This window comes from Ictidomys tridecemlineatus, chromosome 12, assembly GCF_052094955.1.
Source record: "Ictidomys tridecemlineatus isolate mIctTri1 chromosome 12, mIctTri1.hap1, whole genome shotgun sequence".
In the NCBI taxonomy this organism is placed as follows: domain Eukaryota; kingdom Metazoa; phylum Chordata; class Mammalia; order Rodentia; family Sciuridae; genus Ictidomys; species Ictidomys tridecemlineatus.
Window position 1 is genome coordinate 84,986,709 of NC_135488.1, and position 12,474 is coordinate 84,999,182.

Genomic DNA, 12,474 nt, shown 5'->3' on the forward strand with positions numbered 1-12,474 from the left:
ACATATCCATCACAGGCCCTTTAGTGGAAGAGAAAAATAATTATTAATGTGAGTTTATATTTTGCATAAGGGAACCATTATCCAAATAAAGAGTTAAGCAGCAACCCTCCTTAATGGAGAGAAAAGGTTAAGAGGCAAACACTCCTAAGGCAGAAAAGAGTAGTCCACCTTGTGGGAAAAATGTAGTCCTTAATTAAGTAATCCATTCTGCATGTGACACAGATTCACACCTCTTGCCCCACAGCATCTCCAAAGACACCCCTATCACCACCTAAATTGCCAAGTCATCTTAGTTAACCAGGTTGAAATTGCAGGTCCCGGGGCTCAAAGCTCAGTGTCATCCCCATGCATCTAAACCCAGACAAAAGGAAGGAAGTCACCACACAGAGTTGGAGAGGGCTGGCAATCACACTCACCTCCGTTCAACAACAGATTCCTTCCCAGAGCAGGCTGACCTGAAGGCAAGATGCAGGGAGCCCTAGAGGGCTTGTGTGCCCCCAGACCCTTGCCTTATCTACTGGTGCAGCTTGGGGGTGCACAATTTGAGTTAGTTTCTAATCTGTCCCAAGAGCCCACAGCACTTCTTTCCTGGGTTGGTTCACATTTCATTCTCTGTAAACCAACTGCTATTAAAATGCCCTGGGTTTTCCCCAAACTACAAAATAATTTTTCTTCCATCTGGAGGTGAGAGGACATCTAGCTTCCTTGATTCCATGTGTCTCCATACACACATAAATTTGAATGTGAAATAACTGATATATGCTGACTTTACACAATAATTTTTAGAAAAAAAAATATGTATATACCCAAAAAACTCAGAGCACTGGACAAATTCTAGAACATTCTATAGGCTGTTCTCCCAGCCATTCATTTGGAGCCTCAAGTCCTTCTTCACAAGCTGCTATGCCTATTTTGGATCCATTTCCACTCCTGACGCCATCCCTCAAAGCCTCTGGCCTAAAGTTCCTAGATCTCCCGTCATCCTCCTTAACACAATCCATCCAGCATGTAGAAACCCAGCTGATCCATAAGGGGGCCCTTGGCTCCAAAATGTCCCTCAAAACTAACCACAGGATGGAATTCAGTTCCTCAACATGGCCACCCACTTCCTCTGCACTGTGCCCCCTCCTCACCACGGAAAATACCCACTGCTCTGGCTAGACTCACCCCCAGTCACCATCCTGCCCAAACACACGCCAGTCTCCAAATCAGCTCCAAAAGTGTTCCTTCCCGGGACCCATCCTAGATCCTCCTGCCCTCATCAAACATTCTCCATCTGAGCCACTCCTTTGGCATTCAGCATCATCCAGATTGTCAGGAACTCTCTTCTCAACTATATGACTCCACAGGTAGCTTTTCTGGGGCATCACCCGGACCCTATAGTCCTCCAAACACCCCTCAGTCCCGAGAGTCTAACAGAGGCTCCTGCAACTAAGAGCTGTTCAATAAACAGTTGTGGCCTTCTTCCATCCGGGTTGTAAGCTCTATAGCCTCCGTTAGCATCTATAACTGAGCAAGATCATTACTTCAACTTCTAAGTGTTCCATACTGAATGCTATAACTGTAGACATCAACAATAGTTTTTAAATGCTGTACCTCCTTTCCATCAATCAACCAGTTTCCAGATATTACAAGAACACAGTGTATCTACATCATCCTATAGGATTACCATAGGGCACCGGGGGCTTGCAGGGGTCCCAGACCCTCCTTAGGAGTTCTGAACACAGAGTTCCCAAGCTCCCTGCCCCAAGCATGGTTCTCCCAATGCTTGAGGTTCAAAGATGCTGCTTCTGAGATCTCTGACGTAAGAATATCTGTCACCAGGACTACACAAGCTTTCTGGAAGTGAGGGAGCCTCCATAAGCCTTCAGCCTGATGCCAGGGAGAAAGAGCCAGAAGAACGGGATTCTTGCCTGGCTTCTGCCACTAAGGACCACATGTCCCAAGACAGTCTGTCAGCAGCTCAAGGGCCTCCACTGAGAACTCCTGCAGGGAGTTTAAAAACTTCAACAGCACTTAGGTCTGAATCAAGACCCAGAGACAGAAGTTATCCTAAGGATCTCATTTCCAAATGAAAAAGTAAAAAAAAAATCTTCCGCTTGGAATTCCTACAGCCATAAGTTACATTTCTTGCTGGCATTTAACATCTTTCAAAAGCCAGCCCTCATCAACGCTCCCAGGTCTCCCACCCCCTTATGCTTCAGCCATCTCCCCCTCCTTCCACACTCTGCCCCCCTTCCTCCACATGGTTGGTTCCTCCCAAACTCTCCCCTCTGAAAAGTCCAAATGAAATCCACCTGAACTTTTGAACCCATGGCCACCTGGAATCTGCTCTCAATGCTGGAGCCCCTCATAGGCAGAGCCACACCTAAATCATTCTTGCTGGGCCCTGGAGATTCCCCTCTCTCTGTCGGAGCACGTGGAACACGGCTGGGCACTTTAAAAATGCTCAATAAACTTTTGTTGGTTAAATGGTTTCATACCAAGAAAAACCAAAGCTCCATGATGTTTCCATTACAGTCAGCTGGAGAACCCATTGAAGATGCATCCCTTCAGTCAACCCACTATAAACATTCTCCTTTATTTTGCTGTTGAGCTCATCTCAGCCCTGTAAAAGTCCTGCATGCAGGTTCCATCTGCCTTCTCCAGACCAGTGATCACTTGCAACCCCATTAAATTCACTATTACTTTACAAAGAAACCACCACCCCAGATCTGTACCGTGGGCTGTGCAGTGACAGGGCCTGAACCCATCTTGATGCAATTATTTCCTTGTGTTGTTGCTTCCCTGTAGTCTTACCATTGTTCTTCGTTTACCCAGAGAGCTATCCTGAAGCTTTATAGGAAAAATGAGTTATGACTTGCTTTACATTCCGCACCTCCCAGGGTACCACCATGGGTTTCAAAGCTCCAGTCGGTGGCTCTCAGGACTCTGAGTCAAGCAATTTCACAAACCAGCTTGCTATGGAATGTCATCCAATCCAGCCTCAGTCCTTTAACCTCCCACATCCCATCTGCACTATGTGGGTGCTGCCTTACCATCACCTGGACCCTCATCCCAGGCCCAGAAACATGAAAAAACCACATGCAATCCATCAGTCAGCTTGGCAGCGAGCGAGCTGGAAGAAGAGAACCATCCGTGAAACCACAGACTTGGAGAACAGATGGGCCACTCAGCTCTGTGGCTGAAGCAGTTGAGGACAATGTGTCCTCTTGGATCCATCTAGACCTTGACTCATGAGAGTGGCATTCTCCTTGACTGCCCCAGAAGAAAGGCAGCATTTTGAGCCAGGTGAGTTCTGGAGACAAGAGGAAAAGACAGACCACATGGCATGGGGTGCGTGGCCTTTGGAGCCAACTGATTGGGCCCAAGCCCCACCTAGCAATGGCATGACCTCAGGCTCACCAGCTACTCTCTCTGTGCCTCATTCACACTCCACAAACTGGGGGAAACGGTATGTTATGGTTTGGATGTGAGGTGTCCCCCAAAAGCTCACGTGCAAAACAATGCAAGAAGGTTCCGAGGAAAAATGATTGGGTTGTAAGACTCTTAACCTAATCATGAATTAATCTACTGACAGGGATTACCTGAGTGGTAACTGAAGTGATGGGGTGTGGCTGGAGGAAGTGGGACTTAGGGCATGGCCGAGGTGTATATATTTGTATCTGGAGAGTGGAGTCTCTCTCTCTGCTTCTTGATCACATGATGTGAGTTGCTTCCCTCTGCCACCATCCACCACGATGTTCTTGCCCACCTTGAACCCTGAGGAATGCAGCTGGCCTTCTGTGGACTAAGACCTCTGAGACTGTGAGCCCTCAAATAAAACTCTTCCTCCTGACAGTTGTTCTGTTCCGATCCTTTAGTCACAGCAGTGTAAAAGCTGACTGAAACACAGTACCTGTCTCAAAGGTTTGTTGTGAGGGTCTGATGAGTTAATTTATATAAAAATGCATAGAAACTGTCCACCAGCATCATCCTGGCTATGACGATGACCGATCTCCCTCCCTGCGCCTTGTGTAAGCAGGAGAGCAAAGGCCTCATTCTCAACAGACCTTCCTGCAAGAGCCTCCAACATTTCCAACATCAAACAGTCCTTGGAGCATTTAAGCCATCACACCAAATGGGCCATACTTGCTTTCTTCCTCAGCAAATACCCCGGACTGCAAGCTACTGGATACATTTGGTGGCCAATTTGAGAATGTTTACACAGGTTTTTATCATTAGACATGTTTTGGAAATATGTGTGGTGAGAGCTGAAGCAGGGCAAAGGAGAAAACAAGGCATTAAAAACATCAAAAACAGGTCTCCACCTCCTCGTATTAAAACTGCACTGGTCATTCTCCACCAGAGTCGGAGGCTTGTTACGATCCTCTGTTCTGAATTCAAACCATCAGCTCAGAATGCTGGCTGGGAAGGAGATAAGGCAGATGGGAAAAATGAAGGAAGAAAGGAGGGAAGGAGGGTGGAATCCTCAAGTGACAGATGAACCCTTTGGATGTTCCCGTTTAATAACAGTTTCCGAGAGCCTTGCCCACCAGGGTCCTGTCCTTCCTCAGCAAACATCTGGTCTCATAACGGAGACCCAGGGCCGTTTATTCTTTCTTTGCTAAAACTTCCGGTGGGGTATTGATCTCGTAAATGTTATCCTTGTGGCTCAGATGAAAGGCAACTTTCAAATCCAGAAGAGGGTGTAGGGCAGCCAGTCCATCTATCTTCTGAAGCCATAAAGATAGAAATCTACGAAGTCGCAAGATTGATTTGTGTTTACAGCTTCAATCCCAAATATTTGGAATGAACATTTTGATGTAACAAAAACATGTCCTATGAATGCCAAAAAAGTAAAAACAGAACTTACATGTCTATGTGACTGGTAACAATTTTTACCCTGCTGATCAACTGATTATGCAAAATTATTATGAAATTCTTGTTGCACCAATAGGGAGAAAGTCATAGCATCGTTAAGTATGTCACTTTCTTTTTTTCCTGTTGTACTCTAAAAACCAAACTGATTGAAACTCTGCCCAACTTCAGGGATGAGAAGGAGAAATTCCAGGAAGACTGAACCTAGTCTTATTGCTACCGGAGCTGGATGGAACCCTACCTGTAGCCCACCCTGACCTTCAAAAGCAGGCAGTGAGGTGTCCACCTGGGTCCCCCCCACTGTGGGAGGGGAGGTGGAGAGAGCATCAGGCTTGCCTTTAAAGGCAGGACTATGTTCGTGGCTTCTCCTTTTTCTGGGTCTCATTCCCCAGAAAAAGCATTAACTAGTGTTCCAGGTCCAGAGCATCCAGGGTGGACTCAGGCAGGCCACTGAAGTTGGTTGAGCCTCCAGGTGAGCAGAGTTTGAGGGTTATTTGGGATTTTAAAAGTTGGCACTCAACAAACTGAACAGGCCTATTATGCATGAATTGCAAAGCCAAATAAGTGAGCCCTGGCTATTATGCAAAGGATAGGGCTGCCAGGAAAAAGTCCCTCCCTGTGAGGTGTGTCCCTACCCCAACACACACACACACACACACACCACGCTCTCTCTGCAGGCTTTCTATCATTTCTATCATTTGAATCATTTCTTTAAGAGCACTTTCTATGTCCCTGTGGACTTTCAGAAACACTTATCAAAGAAGTTCAGAGGTAACTGTAGAAAACGTTTCTAATCTCTGAATCCTCATGATGATCCTGAGAAGATTCTCTCTTTAAAAGTGCTTCACCTTTGAAAGAAACTGCACCTCCCCTCTCCTTCAGACCTCACCAGCTCACCGCCGGACAGTGAGGGAAAGGAAGGAGTGACAGGAACACCACACAGAGAAGTGGCACATTTGGAAGGCAGGGAAGGTCAGTCTGGCTGACCCATGGGCCTTGGGGAGCACAAGGTGGCCTGGGGACAGACCAGGGCTTGGGGGTAAGTTTGTGGAAGAGAGAACAGAAAGGAAAGCCTCAGTAAATTATAATAAAAATATGGTAGGACTCTAAAGATAAGGAAAGAAAGATGAATTGAAACAAAACAAAAGGAACAAAAGCCAGGAGTTTCACAAGAAGTGTGGAGTCAGGCCAGCACTGGATTGCTTCTGTCTCCCCAGAAGACACAGAAAGGCAAGAATACGTCCGAGTGTTAGGGATGATGAGGGGCTCAGAATCCACCCTCGTGGATACCTGGGAAAGGCCACAGGGTCTCATCCCCAGAAAAAGCATTAACTAGTGTCCCAGGTCCACAGCATCCAGATACCCCAAAAACTTTAGGCCTCACTACAGTCCAGGGGCAATGCACAGATACTATGTGGCCTGGTCACTTAGAACAACTGTCCTCTCACCTTCACAGTTGGTTTAGGCTAAGAGAAGAGGTAAACTGAGCCCCTAAAGCATAATCCTGAAATCACACACTGATTGGGAAATGCCACACCTTAAACTTCTGTATTCCACAGTGCCAGGTGGCATAACTGAAGAAATTTAATTAAATGTGAAAATAAGCAAAGATGAATAAATACAAACCTAAGCAAAGGCATGTCTTTCCAGCACTCACAGACCAAGAGCAGATGGTTACAGCAGAGACACCTGACTTGTGTCTTGCTCTCAATGTCAGGATTGCGCAGACGCCTTTGACACTCTTACCATCTCATTTGTACTTCAGGGCATTCATGTCTATAAACCCAGTGCTGGCTCTGGAATGGTGGGGTGGATAATGCTCCCATTTTGGGGTTCTTTTTTTGTTTTTTGTATTTTCAGATGAGAAATAGAGACCTGAGGATGATATACCAAAGCCCACAGAATGGCAAAGTGGCAGAAGCACAGGTTCCAGCAGCAGTAGTAGCTGCTAGTCATCCCAGTTTTCTGCTCTAAACTCGTGTTGTTCTTCAATAACGACCGTAGTTTTTTCTTACAAAAGAGATATAGAGAGTGGGATAGCCAGCCAGGCAGGTGGCACACGCCTAATCCCAGCAACTCCAGAGGCTGAGGAAAGGAGGATCCTGAGTTTAAAGCCAGCCTCTGCAAAATTGAGGCACTAAGCATCTCAGTGAGACCCTGTCTCTAATTAAAATACAAAACAGGGCTGGGGATGTAGTTGAGTGCCCCTGAGTTCAATCCCCAGGATTCAAAATAAATAAATACATAAATAAATAAATACGGTATATTTGCTAGAATATTGATAGAATATCAATTAAGTGTCCTCCCTGCGTGGTGGTGGTGGGGGGGTGGCCTTCAGCAGAAAACATCTGGCTATTTACAATTGGCCCAGGGAGTTCCCTTAGGCTACCCACCCTCTCCCACACCCACCTCCCCTGCAAGCTACTGGAAGTGTAGCTTGGCCACTTTCTGAGTGCAGGGCCTTTACTGAGATCTGATGGGGGTCAGGTTGGGACCCAGGAGGAAAAAGAGAAAGCACTTGAGTTGGGACTCTAAAGCCACACCACCAAATGGCAAGCAAGAACAGGAGCCTGTGGGACAGGGCCAAGGGGGAGAAGGGCAGGGCAGGGACAGTCGAAGAGGATACAACTGAGCCATGGAGAGAGAAAAAAATGTTAATACCCCAAATACCCTGTAATCAATGACCACAGCTCATTTTGGCTGTAGCACAAACACTATGCCAAATGATAGACGACACTGTTAAAAAGAAAAAAATGATATTCTTGACCCCGAACCACCAAAGAGAGACCAAAGGTGGCCGGCCTGCTGGTGTATCAAATTTCCTGCATAATCCTCTTATGAGATTAGCATGCCTTCTTAAATGGTAATGAAGTTCTGGCTAGGGGACCAAATTATACTGGAGGGTAATTCTCCTCCCCTACAGGGAGGGAGGGCGCCTGGTTTTATGAAACAGGGTGGGAACAGCCACCTCTGACCTGCTCTAAACCAGTGCAGCTGGAGCCATCTCAACCCCAGAGCATGAAACTTTAGCGCTGAAAGGAATTTAGAGAGCATCCAAACCAACGCCCCTGTTGGTTAGGTTTTGGAGAAGTCACATTGCCACAGCTCCCAAGCTGGGGATGTGGCACACGCCTTCTCGGGTTTTTTTCTTATCAGAGCCCATCAAGACAACTGCAGCCTGTGGCTAAGATGCTACAGAAGGCTCTAGAGAGGAGAAAGCGCTCCACAAGATGTCAGCAGGGCTAGGACATCTCAGCAATTCCATTGCACCAAATATTCTTGGCTCCTAATACACTTCCTGAATATGCCTGAGGATTGAAAGAGTCAAGATGCCTGGCTCACACCCACAAGCCGTTCAGCCCGAGGGGAATTAGGGCTCTTCTTTTCCTTCCAAACCGGTGATGATGTGAGATTATCCATCCCTCCTTTTCCACATACGACTACATATTTTGTCTGTGAGTTTGATTCGCCTTCCCAGTTTTCAACAAAAAAAGATTACTAAAATCCCCCTGGAGGAGGAGTGAACTCAGCCCCCAACAGTGGTGCCAGGAACCAAGGCAGAGCTCTGGACAGAGGTGGGGCTTTGACCTCCAGCTGCAGTTGGGAACTGCCGCCCTGCAGACGGGAGCACATCTTCAGCGGCCCTGACCGCGCTTGGGATGGGTGGCAAGAGGCGAGGGCTGTGGCAGGACCCAAGTCTACGGTTCTCTAGGGAAATGGCTCCACATCGTTCTCCGTGTGGGAAATCTGAACAAATCCATCCCAGTTTGCCTTTGGCAATCTCCAGCTCTGGCTTCAAGATTCTTCTCAAACCGGCACCAAAGTTGGGCTGGGGTCCCAGATGAAGCAAACATCATCATGATGGCTGCAGGTGGTTACGCTCTAGGCCACTCCAACGTGAAATCCACCTGTCCAAATCCCTCCTTTTCTCAACCCTCCCCCCTCCCAGAGGCCTTCTCTGACTATCTTGTCTACCCTGTTCCCCGAAGGGAGTTAATTTGTATGATTCATGTAGGACACACACTACTGTACTTAGTTTCAAATTTACTATACATGCTCTTGGAGGATTCGCTTTCACAAATATTCAGCTAACTTCAGCTGTCTTTGAGAGCCAACGCTGGCATTCTGGAACATGTGCTCTGGGAGTGGCATTGCGTATTCTATATTATCTCAGCAATGCCTAATAAATGCCCCATAGGTTCTTTGCATTTTGCAGAGGACAATTCAGGACAGACCATAATGTAGACCCTATTCTGTCTGTGTTTTCTCCCTGAGCTGTCCTAAGTGGCCTCCAGGGTTAAGGCCCTGAGCCCTGAGTGCTAGGCCTGGCTTGGATCAAGTCTCTGGGTGACCTCTTTGTATCTCCCTGGAGCTCCGTTGTTATTTTGTGGAAGGGAAGGGCTGGCTCCTGGGGTTCCTTCCAACTCTAAACTCTCTCATCCTACCTAGAGTCTAGCAGAGGCTGGGCTGGAAGGCAAGGAGAAGACAGAGCCCAGAGGCCTCCTTCTTCCTTCATTAGCACCTGCATCTGCTTCACAGCAGAGAATCATCATGGAAGAGCCATCTGCATCTAGCCATTAACCCCGGTGTGCCCTTTCCTGCTAATGCAGTCATGGAGCCACTTTAAGGCCCTTCTTTTTTAAAATGACCTGTGGCCACAAAAGCCCTGGCAGAGAGAAGCCAGGGAGCCCATCCCAGGCCTGGGAGGAGGCATCTGCACTTCTGAATCCAGTTAGATAAGTGCCTCAGGAAGGTGTAATGGCTTCCTGGCTGGTGATTAGCACACTGGATGAGATAATGCAGAATTCCCTTAAGTTTTGCATCCTGGAACTAGATGCCAAAAGCTTATTAACTCCATCCTAAACAAGGCTCATTCCCGGGATGCTAGCTGGGCCAGGAAACCCTAGAAATGGAATTTTCAATAGAATTTCTTCCAATTTTTGTCCTTTCTGTTTTTTTGGTGTTTTTTTTTTTTCCAATCAACCTAAAAACTTAAGGTACCTGTCACCTTGCCAAGACTTAATAATTCTAATATGTACACTCAACATTGAAGTATTTACCCAGTGCACTATTTGTTCTTGCTGATATGTGTTGTTTCACATAAGTCTTTCTACCACTTAATTACAAGATACACAAAAGCAAAGAAAAGTACCGTTAACAATTCACTTTTTTTTTTAAGGTGTCGATGGACTTTTTCAGTAATGAAAATCCAACCCATGTTGGGCAAGCGCTCTACCACTGAGCCACTACCCCAGCCCACAACAATCCACTTTTCCCACCACACCAAGATTATGATACTACCACACTAAACTCTGGTTGCTATGCTGGGTGCTTTGAAGGTCAACAGCACAAGTTAACCGACATACCTACTTAAGTACACACAGTGACCACCACTGCACAGTACTTGCTCTGCGCCAGGCACTGGTCTAGTGAATTCTTTCCACGTTAGCTCATTTAATGCTCAGGACAATGAGGTGGGTGCTAGTATTACCCCCACTATACAGAAGAGAACACTGAGGCCCAGAGGGACTCAGTCACCTGCCCAAGGTCACCCAGGAGATGGAAGGGAATACCAGCAGTCATGGGCTTTGGCTCTTCACCATCATACTCTTCAGTCTCCTGTGTGATCCACCAGTGAGGCTCAGCACACACCCATCCATGCACCCTAAGTCCTGGTTTTGCTGGCCAAGAGGTCAACAGTTCCCATTTTGGGCTTCAGGTTTCAGATTGCCTTTCTGCTGCTCAGGATAGAATTTCTGTGTAAGACTTGTGTCTCAATGGGTAATAACAATCCTTTGCATTTGAATAATGCTTTACATTTTTCACCAGCACTGACAAATGAACACCACCACCATCACTACCACCACCACCAGAACACAATCCTGAACATGTCCCCGCAAGGGAAGTGGAAGTGTAGTTACACCTGACTTACACAGGCAGAATTTCTACTCAGAGAGTGGGTGTGATTCTCCCAAACTCACAGGGCTCCTGGGCTGCCCAAGTCTGAGGACGAAGCCAAAACCCGGGCTGCTAAGCTCTCAGATCACGCTCCTTACCACTTTAGGAAGAGATGACTACAGATAACACCAAGAAATTTCCCCTGTGGTGGAATCTCTTCACAAGAATGAGTGAATGAGTATAAAAATGGGAAGGAGTTGTGTACAGAGGTGTGTGCATATCTGAAACAGCCACCATAATTATTAAAATTTTACTTCTATTTTTAAATATAATTTGTTTTAAAATGATATTAAAACCAAGTGCTTTGAAATTCAAGAATCACAAAAGAATGTGCAGTGAAAAGATTCCCTACCATGTACTGTTATTCTAGAATTCCATGTTCCTCTCCAAGTTCCGCTTCTCCCCATGTCTGGTCAACCTGTTGTAACACGTTAGAATTCTCACTGCTTCCATAGCCTCAGACCAGTTCCAGTTTTCCCTGGAAATATCCAAAGATGGTGACTATAGATAACACATGAACATGGTACCAATTCAAAAAGAACCAAAATAATTATAAAGTCTCCTTCTTTTTTGTGGCCCCCAGTTATCCAGAGACTGTTAGTCCTTATTTTTTTCCTTTCACTGAGACTCTATGTATGTAGAAGCACATTTGGTTTGTCTTTTTTTTTTTCCAACTGAAGCAGCAATCTGTTATACACACTCTTCTGTGTGTTTGCAGTTCCCACTGAACCTTGGACATCCTTATATCAGTACGCATACTGCTGCCTCCTTCTTTGAAGGGCCACACCATGTTGTGTTGCATGGATGGACCACAAATGATCTGATGGACTTGGGTTGCCTCTCACTGTAGTTGCCTCTTGCTCTAGTCAAGGACAGGGCTGCAGTAACCACAGATGAGTCTCCGTCAGTGTCTGTGGACCCCCTTTCCCATACAACAGAATGTATATAGGCCACATCTAAACTCCCTTATTACCAGGGTGGCCATGTGACTATATTCTGGCCATAGGATATAAGTGAATGCATACACAGTCATTTTTATGAACATTCCTTAAACACAGGCAGACTTATCCCCTTCATCTGGTCAAAGAAAAACTGTGAGACTTTGAAATGCATAAAGAAAACAATCGAGTGCCCATCCAGGGCATACTTCTGTTATCTCAGACTTACTTTCTGTGTACTGTTGTACAACTTTGTGAGTGAAAAAGTACTATTAATAATGCAAACACACTATCATAAAAATGCAAATTCATTTTTAAAAAACTGGTATTGGAGTGGATATTGGTTAATTTTATAACTAACTGTAGGTTCACTGCAGCTTTCCTGATGGACTATAGGTACATGTTGACTTCTCCTTTGAACCAGCTCTAACATCTTACTATTTCCCCTATTCATTAATGGGTTAAATAAAATTTTCTATGTGTTTATCTTATGTTTGTTTGACAGTCATGATTTTACCTTATTTTTTTTCTTTTTAGTTGTAGATGGACACAATACCTTTATTTTATTTGTTTTTATTTTTATGTGGTGCATGGGATCAAACCCAGTGAGTGCCTCACCCATGCTAGGCAAGCACTCTACCACTGAGCCACAACCCCGGCCCCATGATTTTACTTTTTTATAAAAGATATATCCTCTAATAATCTTTTTCTCCATCCT

General features: G+C 45.8%; 1 protein-coding gene across 3 annotated transcripts in view; it reads right to left on the minus strand.

Annotated features, from left to right (window-relative positions):
- Prkce (protein kinase C epsilon) overlaps positions 1-12,474 on the minus strand; it is a 476,126-nt gene that overhangs the window by 316,586 nt on the left and 147,066 nt on the right. The window contains exon 1 of one of the 3 annotated variants that reach the window (XM_021725840.3): positions 11,171-11,190. The exons of the other annotated variants lie outside the window; for them this stretch is intronic. Coding sequence (XP_021581515.2) covers positions 11,171-11,173 — 3 coding nt within the window. The 5' untranslated portion in view covers positions 11,174-11,190. Of the gene's footprint in view, positions 1-11,170; positions 11,191-12,474 lie in introns of those variants that run through there. 3 annotated transcript variants of the gene reach the window in all.